The sequence below is a fragment of the Excalfactoria chinensis genome, chromosome 13 (assembly GCF_039878825.1).
Source record: "Excalfactoria chinensis isolate bCotChi1 chromosome 13, bCotChi1.hap2, whole genome shotgun sequence".
In the NCBI taxonomy this organism is placed as follows: Eukaryota; Metazoa; Chordata; class Aves; order Galliformes; family Phasianidae; genus Excalfactoria; species Excalfactoria chinensis.
In genome coordinates this window covers 7,510,451-7,524,499 of record NC_092837.1, presented here as the reverse complement: position 1 = coordinate 7,524,499, position 14,049 = coordinate 7,510,451, and the positions used below count along the sequence as shown (strand labels likewise).

The 14,049-nt window shown below is 40.7% G+C and overlaps 1 protein-coding gene across 3 annotated transcripts in view; it reads right to left on the bottom strand.

Moving 5' to 3' along the window:
* The window catches only part of SLIT3 (slit guidance ligand 3), a 433,663-nt gene that overhangs the window by 78,433 nt on the left and 341,181 nt on the right, over nt 1-14,049 (bottom strand). For all 3 annotated transcript variants that reach the window (XM_072348011.1, XM_072348012.1, XM_072348010.1), the window contains 3 exons: nt 11,168-11,331; nt 9,159-9,291; nt 969-1,037 (listed from right to left, as the gene is read on the bottom strand). In XM_072348011.1, the coding sequence (XP_072204112.1) occupies nt 969-1,037; nt 9,159-9,291; nt 11,168-11,331 (366 nt within the window). The remainder of the gene's footprint in view (nt 1-968; nt 1,038-9,158; nt 9,292-11,167; nt 11,332-14,049) is intronic.

The window sequence follows — 14,049 nt, the reverse complement described above, 5'->3', positions numbered from 1 at the left end:
TTTCTAGCACACAGCCAGAAATCCAGTAAAAGCAAAATTTTCAGAGGAGAAGGATAAATTAATAGCTGATAGAAGCATGGGTGAATATCTGCTGTACCAGTTTGCTTTTCAATTTATTACTGGCATACCATTTCCATATGCTCTTAACATGACAGCTACTAGAACAACAGTGTGTAAAAAAAATGGTCACTTTGGAATAAATTGACTAAACAAAAGAAGGGAAAGGAGTTTGCTTTGCTTCAGCTAGAAACGAAAGGGATTACATTGTTCATTTCAGAATAGTCTTTTAGGCTCAAATAGAACATTTTATTTTATTGTTCCTCCCCCTTATAAAATAAAATTAGAGATGTTTCCAAATAAAATATTTTTTTCAAACAGATTATTTCAGTTTCCCACTCCCTACACACACACACATATATATATTTATTGTTCTGCCCATTTGACATTCTGATGAATATTTCAGCTAAGAAATTTTGCTCCAGTGTATTTCAGGGAGCAATTTACTCTGTGAATTCTAGATGTGCCTCTATCTGTATGACTGCTCATAGCAAAAACGACTACATAAATTTTCATTACCTTATATATAAATACTTATAAATACTGCCTCAACTAGAACAGATTAATCCTGTCTCCTCTGTTAATGACCTTTACAGCTTTGCACAGATAAATCTGTCAAGTGATAGAGCAGCACCCTGGCAAGAGGTTTGTCCTGCACCAGATGCTGGAAGCTCCTGCAGAGGAAGGTTCCATGGTGCCCTTTGTCATTTCAATTTGCTCTTTCTTCACTTTAGGAACATTCACTGGCAGCAGCTGCTACAGCTAAATTCTTTTCCAATTCAATGTACAGAAGCTTTTTATTTTTTCTGCTTTGTTCTTTTCCCCCCAAACACTAATTTCTCACATTCCATCTACAACACAGTGCAGAAAGAGTCATCTGTGTTTCTTGACATTGAAACCACGTATCTTACATCAGTGTCAGGTGCCTGAAGGCAGAGAGTCCCTTTGGCACAGCAGTCAGGTGGTTTCCTTCCAGGTATCTGGAAAAGAAAGGCACAGTTGACAGTTACATAAACATGTTAAAAACAACTCCAGTCATCCAGTCTGCATCATGAATGAAGAAAATACAAATTAAAGTCAGTTGCTAAGGAAATTGCCTTGGATTCATTGCTTTGAAACTGCAAGAACTTTTCCTTTGTAAGTGAATTATCCCATATGCAAAACATGACAGTAGCTTACTGATGGTTTTGTTCAAAACTTGGAAGCAAATGAAAGATATATGGCCCACAGCAAAGGGAAACGATCACTTGGTCCTCCTAAGACAGCAAATGAAGAAGTAAGGGGAGAAGGATTGTATGGGTTTTGTCATGTGCCTGAACATCCCTTGCACAGACAGAAAGTGCTGTGCTTCCAGGCCTCTGCATTGCAAGAAGTTTCACTCATTCCATTGTCAAATAAACATCTATGACTTTGATGCCACATTTATTACACCGTGCATCTCTGGTAATTATCAAAGCAATGAGACTTCAATGGAAACGTGCTGCAGCACTGTCTTTCAGATACCTGCCCCAGGCCACATCCAGCAGGCCACAAAGCGGCCTCCTCAGAAAGCGCAGTGTGGGAGGAACGCGCTTCTCCCTCCACAGGTAGGGATTAAAAACGGAACACTGCTTCCTCCCAGAACATGTCAGGGCATTATTCCTGAGGTAGGCAGACCACTGATGTAATACACTTTGAAATGTTACCACATGTGGTCAGGAAATGGAGCCCACAGACACCAGAACACGCCATGCGCTGCCTCTGCTGCTCAGAGCATAAGCCAACACCCACGGCAAGAACTTGTATCCCACGCACACCACCTCCTTGTCTTTGGCAGCAGACCTCCTTATTCTGCATTTACTAGAGTAAACAACAATAATAACAGATCACTGCTGTGCTGCATGTTCCCTCCCTACACCAACTGTAACAACACAGAGATATTTATGTAAACTAAATCCAAGAAATGTTTCCCACAAGTTTTATTTTTATTTTACATCGTTTAAAAATAAAATCCATGAACACTAACAGAATTTTCTACGTAACACATTTTGCAACTGTCACGTTTTATTTTTCCCCTTTAATTTCGGTATAATGGCCTGTCATCATTTCTGCTGCCTGCGCTCTCTTTTTAACTGAGCTACTCCAGGCAGAATTTCTTGCAAGTTGCTGGATGCTGGAGCCTGCTAGCAAAAAAAAAGGGAAAATCCTCACTCTGAAATGAGTAAAGAGGAAAACTCACTTTTCTCCCATCCCCAGCCTCGTGGGTTTCTGTTTTGCCTGTGTACAGAGTCCTGTAAAGGCAGAGTTATGTTGGAGCACGTGGTGGAGCTGACCCAGATCCCTCTGGACAAGCTGCTCTATGGGCTTTTATATTTTTAACCAAAAGCAAAGTCCTTCCTTAATGAAAACCTGTTGAGCATTCACAAAGATCACAAGCATCAAGTGCTGCTATTATACAGCAAACAGTTCACCCTTGTAAAAGCAGCGAGGGCAGTTCTGCTGCCACAGGTTATCCCAAACCACAGTGTGGATTAGTTATGCCACATTCACACTTCCCATGGATATTTATCATCAGCAAGTGTAAAGTCACTTGCTAATTTTGACTGAATTTGATTAAAAATATTTTGAAAATGAAGTGGCTTGGTGTAGTGTAAACTCACACCATAAACTGTTACACAGAAGGTCCTCAGAGTTTAACCACATATGTTATTATTTAACAGGGCAAATGGTGTCTCATTTCCCTAGTTGTGGTCTGCTATAGATGCACGGGGATGCTGAGAGTCCGTGCCTTCCATTTATCCTACAGTATCTGTGAAATCTACAGTCATGTATGAGGTTAGGTTAAGTCTGCAGTGTTTATTCCACACGTACAATCCAAAGGATTTCCAGAGGAAATCAAAAGCAGGTCATGCATTATATATTTGGAGACAATATATGATTTTCATTTAGGGAAGGAGACTCAACTCTTGCAATGCACTGAAATCTTCAGAAATAGATTTTCAGGATACTCTGCTGTTGATCCTAATATGAAACGGTGAGTGATTTGAACAAACTGATGATGGCTGGGTTTGGGTGTTTTTTTTTTGCCTGTTTTGCTTTTTGATGGAATCAGAACTTGGTGTGCATTTTAATCCAGTGCTTCACTCCTTCAACTAACACAGACAGGCTGGCTCCTACAGTTAAACTCCTACAGAAGTGCTTTGAATAGCACTGGATTTGTACTGCAGACAATGTCATGGTTACATAAAGGCGCTCACAAACAGCTGCAGTACTTAACGTTAGTGGTACAATTTCTGAACACAACTGTATACTGAAAAATTACTGACCATACACTTCTCATGCATGCGGAAGATCAAATCCCCACTATTAAACCTTTTACTACATTATGCAAAGGAGGGCAATATTTTCTAAGCAATGGGCATTCATTTTGAAAGCATTTAAGTGCATTGGATTTGAAATAACCCGAGCCTTACAGACAAAAGAACATGCCAAGAACCAGGAGGGTCTGAGCTGCAGTAATCAAAGAGCACAATGGCTGCAGGTGAACTGTCACCCTCAACAAGCAGGCATCCATGAGAACAAGGAGCAGATACAGAGAAGCAGCTCTGCCCCTGGCTTGGCTAAAGGTGATCTACAGGGATGACAAGAGGGCTGGAACTGGATCTAGTGAATAATAGAATGATTCCTGAGAGTGTAGGAGCATAGCCCAGTAACAAAGCTCTGTGGGTATATCTAACCATGGAGGAAGTTACAGAAAACAAACAAAAAAAGAACTCAAGAAAACAACAGGATAGTGCGGAGGAAAGACTGTCATTTTTAATTCTTTCTAATGCTTAGCCAAAGAAAGATGATGTACACGGCATCTGGTGCGCAAAGAAATTCTGGCATGAATGAAAAAAATTACATCTAATTTTAACACTCAGAGTCAAGTTATTAATATACAGAGAGAGTCAAGAGTGGGTGTCAGTGCCTTAATACAGACATGCTGTCTAGTATTCTGAACAACCTCCTTTGCTTCCTAAAGTCTCTGAACTCTGCAGTTTAATATATCAGATTGGAAATTGTTTTTTATCCCATGAATGCTGCGGAGAATCCTGCAGTCTGAATAAGGACTTGCAGCCAACAAGCAACTACTGGAGTCAAAATAGGAAAAAAAAAACAACACAAAACATGTGCTCATGTTCTTATAGAATGACCCCCACCACGTGTCAGAAATGATTTATAAACACTCACAGGAGCACCAAAGGCAGAAACCTGCCTGGCCAGGAGGGCTGATGCTCTGGGCATGGCCATGTCTTGCTTGCCCCTATACCAGCTCCTGGAGTCCAGTGCCCACAGCCCCCAGGGGCTCACCCAGCACCTTCCACAAGCACTGATTTCATGTATTAAACATTCAGATCTATGCATAAAAGATGACAAAGGAAAAAAAATAAAATAAAAGAAGGATGATAAAAGCATCTTGTAACCACCTGAATTCTTGGACCTTTTTTCTACTGAAATGACCATTGAGGCATAAAGCCGAGCTCACAGCAACAATCTGTGCTACAAGGAGAAACTGGAGAGAGAATTCAGTTCTCAGGCAGTAACTGACACAGCACAAAGCCTTGTCTTTAATTTCTATGAATATCCCATACAGACTGTTATATTAAAAAGAAAAAAAAAAAAAGATACTTGACAATTTTATGGAGCTCTAAAAGTTACAGCTGAAACCTTTTAATGCAGATATTCAGTACAATAAAATTTGGGTGCAAGTTCTATTTCCTGAAAAAGGTGGCCTTGAGTAGAACTGGTGTGAAAGATGAAATATGTGAGGATACCAAACATCCACAAAACATGAATTTTAAGAGTTTCAGCTACAGTTTGCTGAGGAGAAACGCAGTTCAAGCACTGACCCAGGTACGAGTCTGGATCTTAAATTTAAGAAAGGTTTGGAAAATTGGACTCTGGATTTTGCTGCCCTCGTCTGTCAGACCACAACCCACATGGCTGACACACAGAAATGTGACCGTGTTTGTGAGAAAAGTGAAGGCCCTGAAGTTAACTTTATTCTCTTAATGCTAGAATCACCTTTTTGACGTGCACTTCAACTTCACTCACACAAAATATCATTTGAGACTACTGATCTATTTAACTTTTCTAAAAAGATGGCTGCAGATTTTAGTTCTAGATTTGAACTGTAACTAGAACTTTCTTCTACAGACCTGTCCATTCCCTCAAGTGGGAGAGCTTTGCTCTGCTGGAACAGGCAGCAGCCCAGAGGCAGGCAATGAAGAGCTGAAAGGCAGTTGGATGGATTCCTTACCAGTCAGCCTCTGCTGAAAAGTGCAGTGCAAAAAGGGTCTGACCAGGCTTGCAGGGAAAGGAACAAAGCATGTGAAGGAAAAAACATAAGAAGGAGAGAGGTTTGAAAGGAGAGAAACACCCAAAGCCAGTGCAAAGATTAGTATGCATTAATATAAATCATGAGCAGAGATGTATGATTAGTGTCTAAGAATCCCATCACTGTCCTCATATAGCACAGTGCCATGACAACGCTGGGTCTAGAGACGACACTGTCCACATGACTACCTTCAGCCTTTTCTCTCAGTGCAAACTGCTATTTCCTGTAGGCCTATAAAAGGAATGGGATCTTGTCAGATTAGACTGTATTAGAAATAGATTTGTGTATTTGTGTATGTATTTGTGAGAAAAAAAGACCAGCACTCACACACTGAAGTAATATGTAGATGGAAAATGAGCACGGGAAACTTAGTTCAAACAGACTTTTAAAAAAAAAAAAAAAAAAAAGAAAGAAAGAAGAAAAAAAAGCCTAAAACACAAAGCAGGAGTGAGGTTAAGTTCCAAACCAGCTCACTGGATAAACACATGTTGAGCTGCTGGACTAGAAAAGTGCCCGTGGTCAAAGAACAAAGGCTTCCCTTCAGAGCATTTAAACAGTAGGAAAAAAAATGCAGGCAGTAGTGTGTATGTATTTATGAAAAGAATTTGGAAGAAACAATATGGTATTTCCCTGTCCCTAGGAGGCTGAACACCCCATGATGATGGGCTCTGTGAAAGAAGTGCTGAGAAATACAGATTTCTTGTATTATCATCCATCTAAAAGGCGGAAGTCTCTGTGGTCTCTCCAGCTCTGATCCACGTGGAAGCATTCCCTGCCAAGGCAATCCCTCCTCCCAAGGGACTGCAAACCAAACACAGGTACCTCTGCCACTCCCAGCTTTAAACAGGAAGGAGATAATGCACTTCCCATTTGTTGTTGATGCCCATGTTCAGAACAGAGAATCAGGATGAAGCTGGAAGGGGTGAGCCCAAATCTCTGTTATACCATATCACAAACACTGCTGGTGCTTTTGGCTGAGCTACAGCACAGTGAAACAAGAACCAGCAAAGGTTAACTAACCTTTTCCCTGCTTGTCCATGTCAGAGCTATGTACGTCTTTTCATGTTGGTATTTAATGTCTATTTTACACAATGAAAGAATTCATGCTTCAAGGTTATTTTAAGACTTCTGAAAGAATTTAAAAGATTTCATGAGAAAGTTGTATTCACCCTCAACAGATTGCTTTACTCAGATACATGGCAGTGTTTTCTTTTTATAATCATGTTGTATAAAAACACACTGCAGTCTAATAGAAAGCACTGTAGCTAATGTGCCTTGTAAATGATTGAAGTTTATAAATGCCAGACTGGCACATTCATAAAAGACCCACTTAAATGCTCCCCATTCCATCACCTTTCAGGCCTCCCACAAGGGGAGCTGCAGGCTTTGAGGACAAGAGGCTCTTGGTACCGCATCCCTTCCTTGGCACAACCTCTGTCCTTTGTGGCTTTGTGCTACAGGGGAGGCATGGGCAGCCCATGCACAGCCTGCAGGTTGCTGACCTGGCAGCACAGAAGAGGAGAATGGCAGAAGGGGAGAAAGGCAGCATGAGCTGACGTAACATGGAGGAAGGTTTTTTTCTCTCCCGGTGCAGCTTTGACTGCTGTACCAGTGGGAAAGGTGAAGGCACCCCTACCCTGGAGACTGTGATGGCTCTCCCTTGCCAGGTGAAATCATGTCTGCTGCAACTGGTAACTCATGTGCTGTGCAGTTCCTAGTGCTAGCAGATACACTTTGCCAAGACAGTCTTCAGTGACAGTCTTTGGCAACATACTCCAGCCTCCAGTCACAGCTCAAGGGACCTGGGACTGCCCTGTGGGAAGGAGGGCATTTTGGTGTGAGGAGTGCAAACTGACTGAACAAAATTAACCACTTTTACCCTGTGTCCAGACTGTTATTGGGTTCAGAGTGCCAAATAGCTGTGGTCCTCAAAGTGAGGCAAGTGATGGGGTCCCACAGGAGATGCCGACTAACACAGCAATTATGACGATTCTCAAACGCAGAACAGTAAAAACGCTATTAACTTGATACATTGTCCTCTAGGTTATGGTTAGCATTCTAATCTGGAAGCAGAAGAAAGGCAAGTAAGACTGATTTTTTTTTTTTTTCATAATTTTTTTTTGCTTCAATAACTGCAGCTCATTTTTTGGCATTGATACACATAAGGAGCTCAATTTATGTTGGTTGAGAAAAAAGCAATCAGGATTGAACTGGGAGACAGTTGGGACAGATTCGAGGTTACATTTGCAGAACATGAACAATTCTGAGCCATCCTGCCCATGGCCGACTGTGTTCTGCTGACACATTTCTGGACTGAAAGCAGAAAACAGAACTAGAAGCTTGCGCAGCCATGAGGCTCCTACTGAAGAAGACAGTCATGTAAGCCTCTATGAACTCAAACTGCTCAGTTCCAGGCTACTGCCTCAACTGCCAAAGAAACAGCTCAAGAAATATAGCAGTTTTCAAAAATGTGAGATTAACTTCACTCTTGTTGTGAAAGTTATGTTGTCAGTGTATCGGATGGCATCAGTAAAACCCAACATGCAGAATTTAAAGTTAAAAAATCCTCAGCATGGAAGTGAAAATCAAAGCAAAATCGGAGCTATCTTGTTCTTGGCAAGTTACATTTGAACAAGAACAAGACTTGAACAAGAGCAGAGTAGAAACTGTATAGATTCTTTATCATGGATGGCAATATAAGGTAATACACAGGCCTGGACTTGGCTTTGGATTCAAACCACTTTAAACATACACAGTGTTCTCACGGATGTATTAATCACTGCAAAATATCCACATTATTTTGCATTCCCACATACACTTCCAGTCCACTCCTCATTAAAGCAACAAGGCCCTATATTTGACTACAACATAGCTAAAAACAGCACAAGCCCCCTTCCACTGCAAAGGAAGTAAAAAGATGTGTATTTCATTCATCAGTTGCCACATTACTGAATGGGGTAAAGCAGAAGTGGATTTTCACCCATTACAAAATGCAGTGAACACACCAAGTAACTCAACCAATTACATTCATACAGAAATATTGATGAGCCTGTAAAAAGCTTCAGGAATAATTCACCTGGGATACATTTGAGTAAGGATCTATAGGAGAAAAGCTCTGCATTTCCACTGCCAACTGTTTAAGCCAAGCAGTGCCACCAGGGTATTTTCTTTCTTTGGAAAGAATAAAATCCAGCATAATAGTAAGGAGTAGTTGAAAAGAAGCCTAGAAAGATGGTTCTCAACTAGGATGAATTTACTTTACAATGTAATCTAATTATCAGTTATTTTAGACATTAGATGAGGCTTGGAGAAAACTCATTGTTTGTTTCCACCACTGGCAGTTTTTTTTCCTCCTCTCTGTCTCCTCAGAGGATAATTAGCTCACAGCTGCATAAGTCAGGAATACATTTTCATCGTCCTTTCAAAATGCCTATCGTGAGTTCAGGCAGTTCAGACGCACTACGGAATCATTTGATACTAATATATGCATTTGTTCCCAACAAAGAACTAATGAGTGCAAGGACAGATAAACTCTGTTCCCACTGTACAGCAATGCAGTCAGTCAAGGGACAAATAAATGTAAAAAAAAGAACAGTTAAAACATACAGAAAGCACCACAACACAAAATACCAGCCCTCTGTCACTGAAGTCATAGGTAAAAGCCCCAAAGGACCCACAAAGCTTCCCCACAATGTAATGTCATGAACTTCTCATGAAAGGAGCGAAGTGGAATGTAACTTACAGCTCAGTCACATCTTTGGGAATTCCTTTGGGCATTACTCGCAGCCCTTTGTTGCTGCAACGTACCACCGAGTCCACGCAGGTACACTGGGAAGGACAAGGAGGAGAAAGCAAGCAGCTGCTTTCATCGTTACCTGCAGAGGAGAAATGGGATGTTCAGAAAGGAAATCAGCTTTCAGCGCAGCCTGATGCACTTCGACAACAGCTTCTTACAAGGACCAGGGAGGAATATCCCTGAATCCAGGCTAGCCATCCCAGTATTTTCAAGTTGCTTTTTGGATCAACATACAAGTTCTTCAGCCAACAAGAGCAACAGCTGAAAAACTGAATGGCCGCATTTTTAAATAAATATATACTTTTCCCCCAAGCAGTATCTACTTCTCTGTGATCTTGCCAATACTGTAAAACCAGTTATGTGAATCCTAAATCCCTCCCCTGTCCCCAGGATGGACATGGTGAAATGGGTAACATGACAAGAACGATATCCTCAAACTCATCCAGACATTTGGCACCCACAATCTACTCCGTTCAAGGAAGACTTTTCTATAAATTCCATTTTTAGATGTTAATTTTTTGTTTTCTAACATCAGCCCGGCACTTCATTCATCATTTGAATTTCAAATCTCATTGCTTTTGACAGGAATAACCAGGCAAACAACAAACTGAGCAACATACTTCCAACTGCTGGAAACCCATCTGTGCACACATAAAAATATCTACTCTTTCCAAAAATGGATTCAAAGTTCCATAAACAGCAGATTAAATCCCATAATGGAAAAACAATAGCTTCTGCAGAACAAACCAACTCTGAAGTTAGGAACACTAAGGCATGGATTTTCCCCCAAAACAACAGGCTTTGCAAAACATAAAGCAAATGCATAGTACAGTATCGCGACGTATATGAAAGGAAACATTTAGTGGCACGTTCTGTAGATGACAGTGAGGGGAACCACACAACCATTTGTGAGCACAGGCAGCCTGAGCGGGGCAGCGGCGAGACACAGGGCTGCAATCCAAGAGCACACAGCCAGCCATCATTATGTGCCTTCAGTTCTTAAAAACTGATGCGAGGACTAATTGAGACTGATCTGTTTCTTCCTCCTCCCTGCTGGATGTACCCACGAGCATTTAGATTAAAGAATAAGACTGGAACTCCTGCTACAAGATAACAATATTACCCGTAAACGTATGGGCAGGGAGTCATTTGTATCCAGTGGGATGGAGGAGCAGGACTAGCCTACAACAGAACAGGGATTATTTTTTTCTTTTTTTCTCTCCAGCTGAGCTTTGCTGATGGAAACAAAATTCAAAGCCTTTCAGAAACCTGCAGAAAATGTATTTTCTGCATATTCAGCCTATTCAGTTTTCCCCTGTATTCTGTTTTTCACATCCTGCCACCATGTACCTTTCATTCACCACGGCTGTTTCGCTGCCTGTGCAATGGAGAAAGCTCCGAAGTGTGGAATGTCATTTCATTGACCAGGATTTTTACTTTCTGAACTAAAAGCCAATTATTTTTTAAAGACTAGACTCAGTTCTCTTGAGCTCTGAGTCCAAAGCATTTGGGTCTGCTGCCAGGTTACTTGTCTAGGGCAGAAGTTCATTTCTGCTCTGAGTAGGAAACTCCTATTACTCTCAAGGTCTCTTTAGAGGTATGAGTACCTGCAGCTCCAGCACATCTGGGCTTTAAGGCAACCACAGCCTACAAAAGTTTTAACTATGTGCATGAATAAGGAAGAGGGAGAAAGAGCTAGCGTTATACTGTGAGTATACAGAGCAGAGCATTTGTCTTTCATGAAGTTGCTCCTTTGGTGATGGTAGTAGAAAGGCATAATGTGGACAAGAAGGATGAAAATAAACTGATAGGGAACAATGATCTTCAGCTGCACGTAGCTGTCTTCATCAGTGCTAAACTGAAATGTTTGCCATGAATTATTGTTTGATAGGCAGGGAGGCCCTGACACAGAGTGAACATTACCATAAATGCCAAATTGAATGGGATTTTCTTACCCTCACAGGTGAAATCCTGGACATCTACATCTTGGATTGGAATATCCTTCAAGAAAAAGGGTTTCAAGCAGCGTGGATTTCCACTGACAATTCTCTTCTTCCTCAACCACTTTCCCAGCCAGGCCAGATGACAGTTACAATTAAAGGAGTTAGCCAGCAAATTGCTGAAACGGAACAAGACATAATTGCATCAAAAAAAGAAAAAAGAAAAAAAAAAAAAAAAGAAAGAAAAAGAAAAAACAAAAAAAAAAGGAAACAGAAAGAAAAAAGAACATACAGAAATACTTCAATAACTAGTGAAAAAAGACAGGTTCCATGTCCAGGCTCCTTCCTGCCATCTGTTTCTGTGAGATCCTGTTCTGTTTTACAGACAGGGCACATGCTATGCAGGTTTGATAGGAAGTAGGGTTGTAGTAAAATACATAGGCATATAAATACATGTTTATAAACCAAAGCACTTACTGCCATATCGATTATTTAGACACACTTGCATTGCCAACAGGGATTTACTCACAACTGTATTTAAGCTCAAGCTTTAGCCCATGCTCAAGCCTAAACTCACTTCACACAGTGGCACATATATGCATGATTTCCAGAGGGATGACTTCAGGTGATGCCATAGAAGGGCTTAGCACAGACCTACAGTACTGCTTCATATATGCAGTGGGGTGGGAGCTTCTCTGCTTACAGAAATAGTTGCATACAGGTTGCCTGCATGCACGTACAGATATACATGTACATGTATAGTAAGCAGCACTGTCAGCTTGGGCCACTCCTTATAAAGTTTCCCTTCTATGTTCAGTATTATCTGGAAAACATGATTTACTGCTTTCTGGACTTCATGCATCAAATCTTGCTACCATTCCAGAATATCCTTCCAAAGCAGCTTCAGCTTTGCTACATCACTGTGGCATATGGTACCCAAAGCAACACACTGACAACCTCTCTAAGAGGAAGGGATCCATAGCACAGCTTGTTTTAGCAGTGTTTGAAAGAAGAAAGCCTTATCCATTCTCTCATCAGACCACAGAAGCATAGATGTCATAGCCATTTCTCAGCGGGACACCTGTAATACAGATACCGGTGCAGAGAAGCAATTATTCATAAGTATTTCTTAGGAGCCTGTGTTTCTTGAAAGGAGTGTGATACTTATTTTGAACAAGGATCTTTCTGAGATAGTGAGAATTACAGTTGAAAATCCTGGAAAATGAATTAATTAATTAATTAATTTTTTTCCTGTACCAAAACTCCTGTATGTTCTTTGTGTGTGTTTCAGAATTAAACTTAAAATGAAGGCAAGAGACTGATAGTCCTGGTAAAAGCGAATGCTGATTCTTTTTTGATACAAATACAGAGAGAATCAATTGCCTGAGTTTAGGGCTTCACACTGAAAAAAAATGAACTGTCAGAGCCTCACGAACGGAAAATGCAGTGTCCAAACTAACACTGAGGGAATTCTCACATCATATGTATGTCCAAGGCTTTTCATTTCGATAGAACGGAAAAAAAAAAGATGTTCATGAAATCCCTCTACAGCACGCCATTTCTTAAAACGAAACATGTTTCCTATAGAAACACACACTTCAAATACAGGTGCAGTAGCTGAAGACTTTGGAAATCTTCACTTGCAACATACTTTTGGAAACCTAAATGTGTAGCCAAGATCACATGAGGTTTTCAACCAAGCAAATCCTTTAGTGCTGAAGGTGAAAAAATCTGGCACAGTTAAGGTGCAGCAACAAGGAAACAAATCCAAACAAATTCCTCGATGATATATGTCCTAGGTCAACATGGCATAAGCAGAATGTGAGTTACAGCTGCTCTCCATGTCAGAAATGCATACTCCAGACTCTGCACACAGCAGTCAGTCCCTGCAGCAGCCAGGAGCTCTGCATGTGTAATTACATGGGGAGCCAGCAGAGCCTGTTGTACGTGTTGTAGAGGGAGAAACAGGGAGGACAATACTCAACCTACCATATACTGACTAGTCTTTGGTGGGAAGACTAATTCGCTGTATAAAGATGAAAAAATAAACAGGTTATGAAGAACAGTTGGAACATGCAGAAATGAAAGCATCCATCTAATTTTGGTTACTTTCTTTCTGAATTGTTCTCCTATTTTTTTGAATCCATAATGGCATCACATGCAGGGCGCCTTGCATGCTTTCCATACAGACATGCTTTGGCATGAACAGTGTGTTTAAACCAAGAGTTTAGATCTCCAAAGCTAAGTGAACCATTGCTTCAAAAGTCATTTATTCCACTGATGGAAGTGTGTGAGATCATATTTACGGAACAACTTCCATGACTCAAATCCTTACAAAGAAGTTACCCACAATTGGAAACATGCAGCAGGTGTACATGATCAGATTGCTGGAAAACCTGCAGCTCAGAAAGTAAGGAGAAACTTGCAGAAAAATGCATATAGTCAGCCTACTGATTGCTCCCATCAAAATAATAATTATGTCCATTTTACAGAGATTTCTTTAACTTCATTTGTTACTGCCCATTAGTTGAGTGGCAGCAGCTATCCACAAACCCTCTTTCTTTTTCTTGGCAAACACAGGTTAACATATCACTAAAAATATTAAATCCTCGGCTTACATTTGGATTGTACTTTTCCTAGCAACTAAGCAACATATAAAATGAGAGGAGAAATAAATCTGAAACTTCAGTAAGTGCAGGGAAAAATGTTCAAAATTTATCTTGTCACAATTACACATGTTCTACTGCCACTTTAGTGGCACCTGAATTTCATCCTTTGTCCAGCTGAAGAGCAGCCTCTTTCTGCTTTGTTTTACTATAAAGGTGACGTGCCCACATATATACTGTTTCCAAGGCAAAACTGTGATGCAACTCCTGGAAAAACTGCAAGACTGAGGA